The sequence below is a fragment of the Lotus japonicus genome, chromosome 5 (assembly GCF_012489685.1).
Source record: "Lotus japonicus ecotype B-129 chromosome 5, LjGifu_v1.2".
Classification (NCBI taxonomy): Eukaryota; Viridiplantae; Streptophyta; class Magnoliopsida; order Fabales; family Fabaceae; genus Lotus; species Lotus japonicus.
The window spans coordinates 49,995,508-50,013,238 of record NC_080045.1 but is presented as its reverse complement, the minus strand read 5'-3'; the positions used below and the strand labels follow the sequence as shown (position 1 = coordinate 50,013,238).

General features: G+C 37.3%; 3 protein-coding genes across 5 annotated transcripts; 1 reads left to right on the top strand and 2 right to left on the bottom strand.

Moving 5' to 3' along the window:
- Positions 1 to 4,164: 4,164 nt before the first annotated feature.
- On the bottom strand, positions 4,165 to 5,946 carry LOC130717476 (protein FAR1-RELATED SEQUENCE 5-like). 3 transcript variants are annotated; one of them, XM_057567709.1, is made up of 3 exons: positions 4,957 to 5,946; positions 4,790 to 4,867; positions 4,165 to 4,637 (listed from the first exon to the last, which is right to left on the bottom strand). In XM_057567709.1, exons 1-3 carry the CDS (start codon positions 5,929 to 5,931, stop codon positions 4,467 to 4,469), a joined length of 1,224 nt encoding a protein of 407 aa, XP_057423692.1. In that variant the 5' UTR covers positions 5,932 to 5,946; the 3' UTR covers positions 4,165 to 4,466. The 3 variants fall into 3 exon arrangements, with proteins under 3 accessions (XP_057423692.1, XP_057423691.1, XP_057423693.1); XM_057567708.1 differs by having other exon boundaries at positions 4,166 to 4,703; XM_057567710.1 differs by having other exon boundaries at positions 4,571 to 4,703; positions 4,795 to 4,867.
- Positions 5,922 to 7,634, bottom strand: LOC130717477 (protein FAR1-RELATED SEQUENCE 5-like). The gene is made up of 2 exons (XM_057567711.1): positions 7,377 to 7,634; positions 5,922 to 7,216 (listed from the first exon to the last, which is right to left on the bottom strand). The coding sequence occupies exon 2, from the start codon at positions 7,203 to 7,205 to the stop codon at positions 5,937 to 5,939; it is 1,269 nt and encodes a 422-aa protein (XP_057423694.1). The 5' UTR covers positions 7,206 to 7,216; positions 7,377 to 7,634; the 3' UTR covers positions 5,922 to 5,936.
- Positions 7,635 to 9,720: 2,086 nt separating this feature from the next.
- LOC130717478 (glucan endo-1,3-beta-glucosidase 11) lies at positions 9,721 to 12,789 on the top strand. Its single transcript, XM_057567712.1, has 5 exons — positions 9,721 to 9,927; positions 10,030 to 10,547; positions 10,632 to 11,234; positions 11,687 to 11,867; positions 12,616 to 12,789. Exons 1-4 carry the CDS (start codon positions 9,861 to 9,863, stop codon positions 11,762 to 11,764), a joined length of 1,266 nt encoding a protein of 421 aa, XP_057423695.1. The 5' UTR covers positions 9,721 to 9,860; the 3' UTR covers positions 11,765 to 11,867; positions 12,616 to 12,789.
- Positions 12,790 to 17,731: the final 4,942 nt, after the last annotated feature.

The following is a 17,731-nucleotide window of genomic DNA, read 5'->3' as shown; positions in this document are numbered from 1 at the left end:
ACTCATGACTTCCCGCGTTCCAACACATTGAATCTGACATTTTTAGCCAAAAGTAGGGGCAAACTGGTCATTTCCGGTGTTGATATAGGGGCATAATGGATATTCTGGGACAAAAAAGTAGGGGCATACTCGTTATAATAGGCCATTTAATAGGGGCAAAATCGCCCACCTGCGTGAAATAATAGGGGTATACTCGTGATTCGAGGGTCACGTTTGAACAGCTCATAATGACCTTTACACTTTTCTTTTTTAAATAATTTTTGTCTTCAAAATGTGATTTCTTCCAAAATTGATTTAAAAACCCACTTAATTAGGGCTGCAAAATCTGTGCATCACTTAAATGGTTTAAAATCCCACTTGATTATATAAAAAATCTCTGCCTCAATTATTTGATTTAAAAACCCACTTAAATATATTAAAAAATTTCGATATTAATACTAAATACTAAAGAGTATTTTGAAAGTATACATAATGCATAAAACGTAAATACAACTTTTGATTTTTAAAAATAAAAAAAATACAAAATTTGTAAACTAGTAAAATATTAATGCACTGAATTTTCAATACCCATAAAATAAATGAATTGAATATGTAAATTTGTTCAAATTTTAAAAAAATAAATGAATGCACACTCGATTCGGTCCACCTACGCCATCGGGAACCCTAATCAGTCACTAAAGGTTAGCCTTGGTGGAAGGTAGCCCTAAGAGAGTGAGATTAGGGATGCACGCCGCTCTTGACCTAAGTATAAGAACTCACGGATGCACACTCGATTCGGTCCACCTACGCCATCGGGTACCCTAATCAGTCACTAAAGGTTAGCCTTGGTGGAAGGTAGCCCTAAGAGAGTGAGATTAGGGATGCACGCCCCTCTCGACCTAAGTATAAGAACTCACGGATGCACACTCGATTCGGTCCACCTACGCCATCGGGAACCCTAATCAGTCACTAAAGGTTAGCCTTGGTGGAAGGTAGCCCTAAGAGAGTGAGATTAGGGATGCACGCCGCTCTTGACCTAAGTATAAGAACTCACGGATGCACACTCGATTCGGTCCACCTACGCCATCGGGAACCCTAATCAGTCACTAAAGGTTAGCCTTGGTGGAAGGTAGCCCTAAGAGAGTGAGATTAGGGATGCACGCCCCTCTCGACCTAAGTATAAGAACTCACGGATGCACACTCGATTCGGTCCACCTACGCCATCGGGAACCCTAATCAGTCACTAAAGGTTAGCCTTGGTGGAAGGTAGCCCTAAGAGAGTGAGATTAGGGATGCACGCCGCTCTTGACCTAAGTATAAGAACTCACGGATGCACACTCGATTCGGTCCACCTACCCCATCGGGAACCCTAATCAGTCACTAAAGGTTAGCCTTGGTGGAAGGTAGCCCTAAGAGAGTGAGATTAGGGATGCACGCCGCTCTTGACCTAAGTATAAGAACTCACGGATGCACACTCGATTCGGTTCACCTACGCCATCGGGTACCCTAATCAGTCACTAAAGGTTAGCCCTAAGAGAGTGAGATTAGGGATGCACGCCGCTCTTGACCTAAGTATAAGAACTCACGGATGCACACTCGATTCGGTCCACCTACGCCATCGGGTACCCTAATCAGTCACTAAAGGTTAGCCTTGGTGGAAGGTAGCCCTAAGAGAGTGAGATTAGGGATGCACGCCCCTCTCGACCTAAGTATAAGAACTCACGGATGCACACTCGATTCGGTCCACCTACGCCATCGGGAACCCTAATCAGTCACTAAAGGTTAGCCTTGGTGGAAGGTAGCCCTAAGAGAGTGAGATTAGGGATGCACGCCGCTCTTGACCTAAGTATAAGAACTCACGGATGCACACTCGATTCGGTCCACCTACGCCATCGGGTACCCTAATCAGTCACTAAAGGTTAGCCCTAAGAGAGTGAGATTAGGGATGCACGCCGCTCTTGACCTAAGTATAAGAACTCACGGATGCACACTCGATTCGGTCCACCTACGCCATCGGGTACCCTAATCAGTCACTAAAGGTTAGCCCTAAGAGAGTGAGATTAGGGATGCACGCCGCTCTTGACCTAAGTATAAGAACTCACGGATGCACACTCGATTCGGTCCACCTACCCCATCGGGAACCCTAATCAGTCACTAAAGGTTAGCCTTGGTGGAAGGTAGCCCTAAGAGAGTGAGATTAGGGATGCACGCCGCTCTTGACCTAAGTATAAGAACTCACGGATGCACACTCGATTCGGTCCACCTACGCCATCGGGTACCCTAATCAGTCACTAAAGGTTAGCCCTAAGAGAGTGAGATTAGGGATGCACGCCGCTCTTGACCTAAGTATAAGAACTCACGGATGCACACTCGATTCGGTCCACCTACGCCATCGGGTACCCTAATCAGTCACTAAAGGTTAGCCTTGGTGGAAGGTAGCCCTAAGAGAGTGAGATTAGGGATGCACGCCGCTCTTGACCTAAGTATAAGAACTCACGGATGCACACTCGATTCGGTCCACCTACGCCATCGGGAACCCTAATCAGTCACTAAAGGTTAGCCTTGGTGGAAGGTAGCCCTAAGAGAGTGAGATTAGGGATGCACGCCGCTCTTGACCTAAGTATAAGAACTCACGGATGCACACTCGATTCGGTCCACCTACCCCATCGGGTACCCTAATCAGTCACTAAAGGTTAGCCTTGGTGGAAGGTAGCCCTAAGAGAGTGAGATTAGGGATGCACGCCGCTCTTGACCTAAGTATAAGAACTCACGGATGCACACTCGATTCTTATTCCAGTTAATTGCTAAGTTAATAAGTATTAATTTAAATGCATTGTATAACGATAAATGTGGCTGGCCCTAGTGGTAAATGCAATGTCTTTTAAGTCTCATGACATGGGTTCGAATCCCATTGAGTCATTGTGTGTATTTTGTTTTCAAATCAATTTTTATTCCAGTTAATTGCTAAGTTAATAAGTATTAATTTAAATGCATTGTATAACGATAAATGTGGCTGGCCCTGGTGGTAAATGCAATGTCTTTTAAGTCCCATGACATGGGTTCGAATCCCATTGAGTCATTGTGTGTATTTTTTTTTCAAATCAATTTTTATTCCAGTTAATTGCTAAGTTAATAAGTATAATTTAAATGCATTGAATAGCATCAAATGTGGCTGGCCCTGGTGGTAAATGCAATGTCTTTTAAGTCCTATGACATGGGTTCGAATCCCATTGAGTCATTGTGTGTATTTTTTTTTCAAATCAATTTTTATTCCAGTTAATTGCTAAGTTAATAAGTATAATTTAAATGCATTGAATAGCAACAAATGTGGCTGGCCCTGGTGGTAAATGCAATGTCTTTTAAGTCCCATGACCTGGGTTCGAATCCCATTGAGTCATTGTGTGTATTTTTTTTTCAAATAAATTTTTATTCCAGTTAATAGCGTACCTAAGTTAAATGCATTGAATAACAACACATGTGGCTGGCACCAACAGAACACAGTGCAAATTAATTAAAGTGTATGCTATTAGGTATCAACATTTCCATTAATCAATCCAAAAACTACCACAACCTAAACTACAGTCAATCAAAGTGTCTTCACCATCTACTCCTCCGCATCATCATCCCCAACAACATCAATCTTCTCCACTGCTATCGCTAACATAAATGCGTGCAGCCTTGGCCTTCCGCTCAACTTCATTTAAGAAACCCACAATCTGTGTCACAACAATAGTTTAGTTACAAACAATGTTGTGAAAAACTAGATTCTACGTAGAATCGGAGAGGGGGTTCAAAATCGGATAATCGTATAATCGTAAATTGAATCGTAAGATTCTACCATGAATAGAAAAACAAAAAAATAGCATTGATATCTTGTAAGTCACATCATTTAACAAAAATTGGAATAAAAATTCATTAGATTAACATCCATATAAGTCATAATCTCAATCCAAAATCATAAGAGCACTAAGAATGAAGGAAAACAAAGATGTTGAAGAATGAAGAGAAAACATAAGAAGAAGAGACCTAGATAGAGACTACAGAAAACAGAGCATGAATGCGTGATTCAATTCACTCTACTATGAGTGAATTAAATAGGCAATTAGAGGCATGAAAACGGTCACATGAGTTGATTTTTCAAAATATACAATCAGTTATTAATTCTTGTCAATTAACCATTCAAATTTGGCAACTACAATCAATTAGAGCTTCAATTTTGAAATCCCCTAAATGCTGGGTGGTGGGTTGTTTTTTCCACAAAGTAAAAAAACTCTCTAGTTTCCCCAATTTTAGGAATCAGCTTCAAAAATTAAAAAAATACTAGAATCGTAAGATTCAATAGGATTTTACGATTTTACGATTAAAATCTAAGATTCTACGGGATTCCACCAAAAAAAGATTTTGCATGCAATTTGAATCGGAACAGTGCTGCAAAATCGTAAAATCTTAGGATTTTGCGATTTTGCTATAGATTTTGCCAACATTGGTTACAAAATCTGAAAACATAATCTTGGCAGACAAAATTTAATCCCTTTCAAGAACACATTCACACTTACAGTTGGGACTTGTGTAGAAGATCCAGGTTCACATATGCGAATCCCAGGGTATGATGGCAAAGTGAACCCATCCATGATGTTCATTCCAGGATGAAAATACTCCTGGGTCAAAGGAGTCATAAAAGGATAATTCAAATCTTGAGAACAAGCTTCGTTAACACTCTGATCCTGTAAAACAAAGTTAAATCTAAAATGCTCATGGACATGTACTGATCAAAAATGAATGACACAAAGATGGCCCACAAGGATAATACCTTGCCTTTGCCTTTTCCAGCAACTTCAAGTGAGGAGACTCCAGGCATAGTTACATTATATGGCAATACCTCATCAACCTACACACACAAATTAATTTTAAATCACTACTAAACTGAAACAAGTAGAATAAAATATTATAGTTTAAGAACTCCAAATGTATACTAACATCATCAAGCTCCACAGATGAATCACTCATAGCAGTGTCGTGGGAACCAACTCCTTGACCTTCACGCATTTCCGGGCATGTGCGAATTGTATGACCAGGCATTCTGCATCTTGAGCATAACCTTGTCTTTTTCCCACCTTTCTTCTTGCGCCCCTTTGTGATCACCACAGTGGGATCACCAATCAAGAATGGTCCAGTGCGGATGGTTTTGTTTCCCACCCTACGCCTTTGAACACTGTCAGCCAACTTATATATGTCCTGCAAGACTTGAGAGAAATCATTCACATTCTCACAAGCTATTTCACTTAGTATGTTGCAAGCAGCAGAAAGCACACCCCTCCTTAACATCGCCAATTTCTTTGAATCATTGCCAGTAACAGTGTCATTAATCTGATTCATGTAGTCCACCTTAGCCGTCCTTGACCACCGTTTACAAATAAGACTATCAGGAACTTCAGCCAGTCTCTCATTTCTCATTGCACATATCATGTGAGAACAAGGAATTCCATAATACTCAAAGTGACCACAATCACACACAAACTTTGAAGAATTCTTGTCATATAACACCACATACTCACGCCTTTCATACAAAGCCTTGTTCATCTTCACCATCACCACATCATTGACCTCAGTCCTTTGGATAATATTTAAGCCACCCACATATTGAATCTGAGTTTTAACTTCATTGAACATGCTCCTTGTCAATTTATGGGAGAAACCTCGCTCAATATAACCAAGGGAAGTAGTGGGCAAAGGTTCTGTATACATTGTGTTAAAATCAGCAACTAACTCATTGTGTCGGTACTCCTTCACAGCCCTCTCAAAATTATGAATGAAATCAATCAAACTGTTTTTACATTGAACATAGCTCTTGATGAATGAATTGATCCCTTCACACATTGACGTGGTTCTTATGCCTGCAAAGAATTTGTCCCTCATAAATGCAGTTGCCCACATTTCTTTCATCCCATACATTATTGTCACCACTCATCATCACCAAATCCATACTTCTCCATAACCTTAGCCCAAACATGGTCAAATCTATCCGGATTGAAGTTGCCATAAATCAGAACTTTAAAATCATCCAAAAAGTCTGAATTCTTAAGTTTCTGTAGCGCTTTTTGTTGAATATGCCAACCACACAACCTGTGACGGGCATTAGGAAAGACACAACTTATTGCTTCTTTCATTGCTAAATCACCATCTGTAACAACACCTTTCGGGTGCTTCTGAAAAATACACTCAGCAAATGTCTCCAAAACCCACTTATAAGTCTCGATCGACTCATCCGTAACCAAAGCACAAGCAAAAACTGTTGTCTGCCCATGATGATTGTAGCCACAGAAAATCACAAGAGGCTTATTATACTTGTTCCTCTTATAGGTGCTGTCAAAGGCAATTACATCGCCAAAAGCATGGTAATCCACTCTGCTCACTCCATCACTCCAAAATAAGTCTTTGAGATTTTCATCTTCAGTTTTAGTATACTTGGAGAAAAACATTGGATCACCCTCAGCCTTAGCCTGAAAATATGACAAAGCAGCAACTGCATCTCCGTTTCCTACCCTTATCCGCTTCTCCTTATCAATGTGATTGAACAGATCCTTCTTCGTAAAACCCAATGCCTCATGACTACCTTTCTGCCCCAGCATCAAGCCCATTATGTTGCAAGTCCTCACCCCATGTAGCTTAAGGCTATTAATCTGAGCCTTGTCAGAATCATTGAGGTGCCGAAAGGAAGAAATCAAGTGGACTTTATCCACAGGTGCCAGAACATGGTTGTGATTCTTGACAAAGTAAGCAACTTTCCACTTACCTGAGTTGCTTTCAAAGCGAACACGGAAGCGAGCTGGACATGACACCCTGGTAATTCCCTTTGAAACTCTAACCCGGTCCCTCCGCTGCACGTATTTTCTATGCCTCACCCCCTCTTTGCTGCATACCAGTTGACGAGTAACAATGTAACCCTTAGCAGAACGATAGACATTGTCTTTCCTTACACCAAAACCATAACACTGACCATATCTTTCGTAGAACTTAATCGCATCCTCTTCAGAATCAAATTCCATACCCATTATATCATCTTCTGTCAAATCTAATATGCTCTTCTCATACACAGCACCATCATCGTCCTCATCCTCCACTCCAGTAGAACCACCATTTTCCTCAGATAATTCATGCCCATTGTTACCTAAACTGACATGGGCTTCTTCCTCTCCATTTTCACCGGATTGTACATTACTTTCCATTACCTAACCAACTTCAGAATGGTACATTTTCAGATCCAAAAAATCGAAGCTATACTAAATCAACACAACAAACACAACCTAAATTCACCATTTGAGAAAGGCCTAAACTTGAAAAACCCATAAATCGAAAGAAACACACACAAAAACTAAATAAAGAGGAGAAGGACTTACAGTAACACAAAACAAGAGCTTAGAACCCTAAATGTCGAATTCCGAAAGAAACTCACAAACAAACACTTCAAATAGCTTCAGGAGCTAACCAACAAGCCTTCGCTGCTTACAGTGGAGCCTTCGCCGCCGTTGTCGCCTTCACTGCCATAATCGCCTTCACCGCCGTGCACTCTTTGTTCTGCTCCCTCCAAAGGTGACAACCCACTTCAATTTCCCTCTCAGAAATTCAAAGCCTCGAAATGTGTTAACCACAGGGGGACCCACATGGGTTTACTAACCTTAACTCAACTTGGATATAATAATAATGAATAATAAATATGTCTTTTTCTTATATTTTTGGAAAATGTTAAAAATTGAAACAAATATTTAAGGCTTAATACATCAGAAGGCCCCTGAAATTGTAAAGGGAATCAGTTCCAGGACCTGTAAAATTTTTGTATCAAATTGGGTCCCTAAGAAATTTTTTTTAACTCAATTAAGGCCAAAGTGTGCCAACTGCTGATGTGTCTTAAACTTTTTTTCCACATGGCTTTTATAATTTTTTTAAACACCATTTAATATTTTTATTTTATTTTCCAACTCATTTCCTAAAAAATAAAACCTAAATCTAATTACCCTTCAATTCACCCAAATTATAGAAAACCTACAACCCAGTTCCAACCTCTGCCTGGTTCAACCCTTCCATTCCCCTCTCCAGAACCTTCATTGCTTCGCTCCTCAACCTGTCGCCGCTCTCTCTCACCCACCGGAGCTCCTCGTCTACGGCGTCGATGCCGGCGAGGTCGTGCTCGTCGCAGAGGCTCAGGATCATGGAGTGGAACTGCGCGGCCTTGGCGAGGTCGAGCTTATCCGGATCGGCGGCTTCCATGAGGTCTCGGAGCTTCTTGCAGAGGCGAGGGCGTGGAAGGAGTGCTGGAGAAGCTCGGTGGTTCCGTGGAGGTTGGAGAGGTGGGAGGTTTTGGTAGCGATTGAGCGGTGAGGTTAGGAGAGTTCAGATCGGAGGCGGCGTAGGGAGGATTGGAGGGAGGAGAGGAGGGTGGAGAGGGCGTGGTCGGCGTGAGGAGAGATGGGAGAGGAGGTTGTCGTGGCGGGAGAGCAACTCGGAGCGGAGCTGGTTCTCGAGGAGGTGGATCGCGTTGTGGAGCTTCTCAGTGGTGGAATCTGGTTTGTGATTTTGTACTGCGTGCCAGCACACAAAAGAGGGGTTGAATCTGGTTTGTGATTTTTTAATGAGCTAGAAGTTTTGTGATTTGGTTCACATATCATGTTTATGATTTAAAACATAAATGTTCATTTTGATGGGTTGTCCAGCTTGAAGATTGTGGCTTCTTGACATTCAGAGCTTTTATGTGAAGAAACCTTGATTTGAAATCAGTATTTGACTCTTTGGTGGTTTGGGGCTGAAGATGAAGACGATGGGTGATGTTGAATTTGTGGTTGTTTTTGGGTGATGTTGAATTTGTGGTTGTTTCTGGGTTTGAGGATGAAGATGAAGATGGTGGTTGATGTTAGATTTGTTGTTGATTCTGAGGATTTTTTTTTTCTTCTGAATTTGTTGTTGTTGATTCCATGGAGATTGAGGGAGATAAGATTAAAGATATAATTAGGATAAAAGTTAAATAAATTGGAATTTTTTAATTTTTAATTTTTCTCTTTAAATAAATGAGATGAGTTGGAATTAAATTTTTTTTATTTTTTAATTAAAAAAAATTATAAAAGCCACGTGTAAATTATGACTATGACAAAATTGAGGTCTGACACACTTTGGCCTTAATTGAATTAAAAAAAATTTCTTAGGGACCCAATTTGATGCGAAAATTTTTCAGGCCCTGAAACTGATTCCCTTTACAATTCTAGGGGCCTTGTGATGTACTCCCTCCGTTCCCTATTATAAGTCACATTTTTTAAAAAAAATTTGTTACAAAATATAAGTCACTTTCTAATATCTAGGAAGCATTAAATAATTTTTTCCAAGTTCACCCTCATATTTAATATGAAAGAGATGATAAACTTTAGAAGTATTAACTTGGAGAGAGAAAATCATAGGAAAGTAAATAAGGGTAATCTAGGAAAGTAAATCATTTTTTTACAAATTTATTACTAGTAACTACTTTTCTTAATCTAAGAGAATTAGTTATTTGAGACTTATATATAGGAACGGAGGGAGTATTAAGCCAATATTTAAATACGGTACCAGGTGTCGATCCCCCATTGGTACACGTCATAACTCGTCAATCGTGTACCATACATTGGGGGTATGGTAGAATCCGCCTATACTAGTTTATTATTTATTTATTTATATATTTATCTCCCTAAAATAAAATAAAATATCTTCTCTCTATCTCTCTGTCTCTTCACTCCTCAAGTAAAGTAGTAAACCGTGGAAGCAGGTTTTCATCATCAACAAATATCACAATCGACACTACATTTAACCGATCTCGTTCGTTCCTTTCACATCCCTACTTCAATCAATCAAAGATCTCCATGGATCCTCCTCCTTCTACATTCCACCGTCGCTGTTCCACCTTCATCATCATCATTTTCATCACAGGTAAGTAACAAACAACAATGCTGCAAATTCATTCCTTCTTAATCAACATCTTATACCGTAAATCTGAAACCGGAACTGAAAAACGGCGTCGTTTCCGTGCAGCTGCAGGATTTGTAACTAGGACAGAGTCAATCGGAATCAACTACGGTCAAATCGCCAACAACCTCCCCTCACCGGAGAAGGTGGTTTCGCTGGTGAAATGCATCGGCGCCACCAAGGTCAAGCTCTACGACGCCGATCCGCGCGTGCTCACGGCGTTCGCCGGCACCGGAGTGGAGTTCATGGTTGGCCTCGGCAACGAGTTTCTCTCCAAGATGAAGGACCCAAAGCAAGCACAGGCATGGGTGAAATCCAACATCCAACCTTACCTCCCAGCCACTAAAATCACCTCCATCTTCGTCGGCAACGAGGTCCTCACCTTCAACGACACCTCCCTCACCTCCAACCTCCTCCCCGCAATGCAGGGCGTTCACACCGCGCTCGTCAATCTCGGCCTCGACAAGCAAATAACCGTCACAACAACTCACTCCTTAGCTGTTTTAGAAACCTCCTACCCTCCTTCCTCCGGAGCATTCCGTTCGGACCTCGCTCCGTGTTTAGCACAGATCCTGAGTTTCCAGGTTACTAGTAGTATCTCCTAAGTTAGTTACATGATTTATTGTTAGTTCTATTTGATGCACTAAAATGTTTTTCCGACGGTTCAGGTTAAGACCGGGTCACCGTTCCTCATCAACGCGTACCCATACTTTGCTTACAAGGCGAATCCGAAGCAGGTTCCGTTGGACTATGTTCTATTTCAGCCGAATCAGGGGACAGTGGATCCCGGCACTGGACTTCACTACGACAACATGCTGTTCGCGCAGATCGACGCGGTTTACGCGGCGCTTAGCCGGTTGGGGTGCGCGAAGGTGCCGGTGCACATCTCCGAGACGGGGTGGCCATCGAAAGGGGACGACGACGAGGCCGGCGCGACGGTTGAGAACGCAAAGAGGTACAACGGGAACGTGATCAAGATGAGCAGTAAGAAGGGGACGCCGTTGAAGCCTGATGCTGATTTGAATATTTACGTTTTTGCCCTCTTCAATGAGAACCAAAAACCAGGACCTGCCTCGGAAAGGAACTATGGGCTCTTTAAGCCTGATGGTACCCTTGCTTATTCACTTGGTTTATCTCCGTCTTCTTCTTCTTCGCCTTCTCCTTCAACCAACGCCACCACCGGTGGTGGCGGTGGTGGTCGCGCACCGCCGCTCCCACCACCCACCTCCTCCTCCGGTTACTTGTCCATTTCTTCAGCTGCATCCTCACTGGTTAGTGTTAGTTACTATCACTGACACTGCAATTCCCAATTTTTATTTATTTATTATTGTTAATTATTAGATTTGAGTTTAGGTTCTGTCAGGATTGTATTTATCTTCTAGATTATACTATATTTTAGTGCAGCTAGCTGTGAAATCAGATTGTTTGTCTCTTTCAATTAATTAACACTTCCCTAAAGGAGTGGGGTGCATCTAATAATGAAACTTGGGAGTGTTGGTTTCACTTTGGGAAAATGTTTCTTTTTTTCACCTTTAACCATTAGCAGAAAAATGTAGGATTCCATTTCCATGTAAGGGTGTTACTTCACAAATTAAAGATGTCTATCATTTTTTCCTGCATTTGAATGTGTCATCAATTTTGTAGAGTTTTATCTAAATTTATAGCTTATATCCTTGAAGGGGTTGAAATTGTTTATGATTGTTTTTTGGTTATAATACTTCAGGAGAGATACTGTTTACTTGGGCCTTGCTTATCCTTTCTGGTGCTGTTGCTGGTGGAGCTGATGATTTTGAGGTTTTGAGGAATTTTCAATGTAGAATCTAGAGAAGACATCATGGGTTGTAGTGGCTTGGCAATGGGAGAGAAGAGAAGAAGAGTAAAGGCAGAATGAGAAAGGAGTAAAGGTAATAAAACCCACAACAGAAGCTACGTTAGTATATTATTTATTTATTTTTCACTTTGCTTGTGTGTTGCTATTGGAATTATTATCACCCTGGCCACAAAGTGCATCTCCAACGTCTCTATTGTCCCCCACTCCTTTTTAGAAAATGCCTTAGCTTGTTACGTTTTGGATGCAAGCCAGCTTTAACTGGGTTCATCCAACGGTAACACTTTCTCTCATGGCTTGCCCATTGCCAAGACTATTCTTTTCTTTCAACATTGAAAATGTTATTTGCACAAAAAGAATTAAAATAAAAAAATTTAAAGGTGTAACATTAAAAAACTTGTGTAACATTTTTCGAATCCATAAGTATGGACATCTCTAAATCACACATGTTAAAATGTTACTATGTCACTTAGACATGAGTGATATTAGCTCATTTTTACTGAGGATAATTTTGACAATTCCTTATTTACTCATGGTAACAAGTTTTATATCTAATACACAATTGAAAGAATCTAGTACTAGAGCGCTTTGTCGCTAATAATGTTCATACTCATATACTTAACTCGAGCATGATGGGAGTATTTTGGTTGAATAAGAAAAAGAGAATCTAGTACCACCACTAGTGTGAAAGAGTAACATGTGAGAAGGGTATTATTGATTAGGAAACTGGCAGCATCACATACTTTTGTTGGCTGGCTGGCACTTGTTCCTTGGCCACAAAGGGAAAGTTAATCTTTTGGTCTGTGTTCTTTTGATTTTTGCAGGGAGTATGCACTATGCATTGCATTCACTGTCTTTATTTTATTGTCGCTTGCTGGTCTGTGAAGGAAAAGCTAGTTTGTCGTGGACTTCAATTGAGAAGAGCCTTGCCCCACCCAATCAATCTATTATGTATTAATATTAACAGAAATAGATAAATTTATTGGTTTGGTTCTCTATTGAGATATTCTTTCATCATGTGCTACTCTCACATTTTTAGTATTCAATTATTATCCCATATTCAATTACCAAGCCGTATCATAATGCCCAATCTATCACACACGTAAGCCTTATTACTAGTATCATTTTCAAAACAAATAAACACGTGTCTGAAACAATTATCCTTAGCTTTAGGACACTCTGCATCTGATTAATTTGATCATTTACAACAAATTATTGTTATAAAAAGATCTCACGGGATCTCAGAAGGTTAAAAAAAAGGACAACACAACCATTGAGTAGATACTGATGTTTGTAGGAGAGCAAAACCATGGAGCTGAAGGTGGAGCGAGTCTATCCCTAACCGGCTTCCCGTCCTTCCTAAATGAATCATTCTATCATCCCTGTAAAAAGAACTCATCATATCTTTGCTTGTGACTTATCATCTTGTTTAAGAAAGAAAACAAAAAACAAGGTTTTAAATCACGACCTTTCATGGTTTCAATTTTATTAGAAAATGAGGGCAGCAACAATGATCGAACTCTTGACCTTTTGGTCACCGAGGTTCTAATAACATGTTAAACAATTAGTTATCATAAAAGCTTAAATTATTAGATAAAGGTTACATACATGATTTTATATTATATTTCTAGTGGTAAGAAAGAAGAATAGTTATATCCAATGTCTATAAATTTTCACAGCATCTAGAATAGTGACATAACTCTCATGTCAACTACGATTAAAAAACGCTTAATACAAAGAAAAAATTATACTATAATCTATTTTCAAAACCAAAATGTGACAGCTCTTCTAGGTGGCACGCTTTCGATGACTCAGTTTTTATCTGATTTGACTTTACTATTTTCCCCTACTATAATAATTATTAATAGGATGCCATATATATATAATTTTATGCATATATTTTACTTTTAATAATAGATGATAACACATATTTCGAAATAACTCAACGGTGGGCCGCAGTGGCCAGTGGTAAAAAGTGGTTGCTTAAACCCCTAGATTAAGAGTTCGATTCTTAAGAGTTGTATTCTTGAGAAGACATTTGACTTCCACCAAACCCAAGTCAAAATTGCGAGAGTAATTTAACACATTAAAAAATATTTTGAAATATTATTTTATATCATAAATATTTCAAATTTTGAAAATAATGAAATCCTAAAATGATGATAACAAATTGATACAATTACAAAATTATTCATCTCAATCTTTATCTTAGAGGTGGTGGGTAGAACGTCAAAATCTCCATCTTTATTATTATAGAAACTTAATAGTCTCAAAATCTATTTGGAGTACTACTAAATTTATACTAATAAAATAATCGAATTTATTCAATTTCAAAATTATTTCCTTTTTATTTTCTAACAACTTTGATTACTAATTCTTATATTCCTTGGTTCCTTTTTGTTTAAACTGTTTTGGTTCCTTAAAATGTAATTTTTTTCATATAAATTAATTTTAAAAGCTTTTTATAATTCACAATTATCGTATTCTTAATCATATAAATAATTATCGAGGGATAGGTAGCTCACATTGTTGAGCTAAAGATAATTATAGGTGAAATGTCAGGGTTCGAACCCTGAGGATGAATAATTTGTATTAATTTACTAATAACTAACATTTGCCATAAAAAAAGAACTATTATCGCAATCTTAATTTTTGTCCTTTTTAATCTATATATATTAGAAAAGAACAACTTCTAGCATGACGTGTCGCTCTCACAGGCTAAGTTAGTGACGTGTCGCTCCCAGATTAATTCTCACATAATATTTTACATGTAAGCTCTTTCTCCTTGGCCCCACTTGCCACATGTGTCCTGATTTTTACTTACCTTATTTCTCCTTAATAAAAAAATACATTTTTAAATTTTAGATTTGATTAGGATTTAGGTTTTTTATTTCTTGATTTTATCTTAATTTATTTTTGATTTATTTTTAGAGTATTAATTAATTTTTATGGTATTTTTATTGAATTTTCAGATTTTTAATTAATTCCGGATTTTATGAGTTTTTATTGTGATTTGCTAGATTTTGATAGTTTTTATCTATTTTTATTTAGTACATTTTTAAATTTTAGATTTGATTAGGGTTTATGTTGTTTATTTTTGTATTTTATCTTAATTTATATTATTATTTATTTTTAGAGTATTAATTATTTTTTATGGTATTTTTATTGAATTTTCGGATTTTTAATTAATTTCAGATTTTATGAGTTTTTATTGTGATTTGCTAGATTTTTATAGTTTTTATCTATATTTATTTAGAACATTTTTAAATTTTATATATATTAGAAAAGAACAACTTCTAGCATGACGTGTCGCTCTCACATGCCAAGTTAGTGACGTGTCGCTCCCAGATTAATTCTCACCTAATATTTTACATGTAAGCTCTTTCTCCTTGGCCCCACTTGCCACATGTGCCATGATTTTTCCTTACCTTATTTCTCCTTAATAAAAAAATACATTTTTAAATTTTAGATTTGATTAGGATTTATGTTTTTTATTTCTTGATTTTATCTTGATTTATTTTTGATTTATTTTTAGAGTATTAATTAATTTTTATGATATTTTTATTGAATTTTCGGATTTTTAATTAATTCCGGATTTTATGAGTTTTTATTGTGATTTGCTAGATTTTGATAGTTTTTATCTATTTTTATTTAGTACATTTTTTAATTTTAGATTTGATTAGGATTTATGTTGTTTATTTCTGTATTTTATCTTAATTTATATTATTATTTATTTTTTTATGGTATTTTTATTGAATTTTCGGATTTTTAATTAATTCCTGATTTTATGAGTTTTTATTGTGATTTGCTAGATTTTGATAGTTTTTATCTATATTTATTTGGTTCATTTTTTTATTTTAGATTTGATTAGGATTTATGTTGTTTATTTCATTATTTTATCTTAATATAAAATCTGTGATAAGTGATTTAAATCAATAATACATCCCATCAGCAAAAACCCTCTTAAAACCCTACCTACCTCCACTATCTCCTCCATGCAATTTTCATCTCATCTCTCCACTGAACGGAACCACCCCCACAAAATCGTCTCATCTCTCAACGGAACCACTTTGCCATCGACTTGCAATCGCATCCCTCCGATTTGCTGCCTTGGACTGATTGGGAAGGTTGCAGATGGAGGTTTCAAATTATTTTCTTCCTTTGCTTGCATAATATGTTATGGTTTTTTTCAATTTTATTTTACTTTACCTTTAACTTTCATTCACTCATGTTTGACTTCAAGGTCAATTTCGTTCATCACTTGCCATGCTAATTTCAAATTCTTTTCTTCAGTTTTTTTTTTATAGATATTCCACCAAAAGAGATTCTTTGGAAGCCATGGATGGTGAGTCCATTTTATATTCTATATGGAATTTTGCAATATTTTAATTTGTTTTTTTATGTTTTCTGATTCTCCTTTGTATGTGATTCTACATGAAATATTTTATTCTATTTTAGAGTTATTTTTAGAGTATAAATCAATTAGGATTTAGGTTGTTTATTTTTATCTTAAATTAATTAATACTCTAAAAAAAATCTGAATTTTTATCGTATTTTTATTAAATATTTTTTAAAGATTTTGTTTTGTTTTTATTGTCAATTTGTTAGATAGCCTCTCTTATGTTGTGCTATTTTATCTTGAAACCTGAATTTTAAAAGATTTTCCCTAATTATCTAAGATTTAAATAAATTATATTTTGAAAGAAGATTTACTACTACTCCTTACTAAATTTATAATGATGGCTTCGACTCCCCTCTTTGTCACGTTCCATGACTCAATTGGAGAGCTGGCCGGAAAAAGTGGTGAGCATTCTCCCTTTTCCTCTCCAAATTCCTTCTTTGCATAGTTTTGTTTATGTCTAATCTTATTTTGACTCGGGTTATAGGTGATGGTTCCGCCAATCTACCTACGTGTGTTGCTCCAAAATCAGTTTCTTGATATAATATTGTAGGTTGAAATGATTTTCTTGATCTAAGACATATTATGATTTGTTTTCTCAGACTATGCTAAGGAATGAAGAATGCAGGAGATTTCAAAAAAAAAAATTAGAGAAGAATTGTTGAAGTACATTAAAGGCTCGAGATAGAGTTTGGGAAGGAAAAGCATGTGGCTTAATGCTTTTAATTTCCGAGGTAGGAGAATGAATCCTTTTAGTTAAAAGTTCTTTATGTCTAGCATTTGATTCATAAGATTAATGTATTGGTTTGAAGCTACTTATGTGTCTGTTTTTAATTTTATTCTTTATGTGTTTTGGTTGGTTCAATTAGGCTAATTTGAATCAAATGCCTTAAAGAAATCAAGGGACTACTTGAAATAAGGTATGAGAAGCTAGAAGAAGGAAATGAGTTGTAGGCAGGAGAATAGAGAGACAGAGAGAGAGAGGAGGGTGATTGCACACAAAGAATGCTAATGAAGTGGATAGGTTACTTTCAAACAAAAGCTATATTGGATAAGATTTGAAAAATAATTTAAAGAAATTTTAAAATTATTTTCCAAGAACTCCTATGCCATTTTGTTATAGCCTTGCTAAACTATTCAACTAGGTTCTCTAATGCTTTGTTTGATATGGTAGTGAAAGAGAAGAGAGAAATAGAGGAGAGAGAGATAAGAGTTAGTGTGTTTGATTGGCAAGGGATGAGAGATAAAAGGGGCAGATTTTGTGGGTCCAATGTATTTTTTCAATCTTCTCATTTTGAGTAGACATAGAACAAAGTTTGATCAATTTTTTTTAGCTTTCCAATTGTAATCTTATTAATTTTTTTTGTTATTGGGAGGGAGTAATCTTATTAATTTATTAAGCCTATCATTGTTTTTATATTTTGATATTTTTATTTTTATTTAAATGTCGATTCATGGCAAACTAATTCCCTCTCTTATTCTCTATTTAACCCAACGATGGGAGAGAATCTACGTCATTCTTTCTCTACTATCACAGCTCT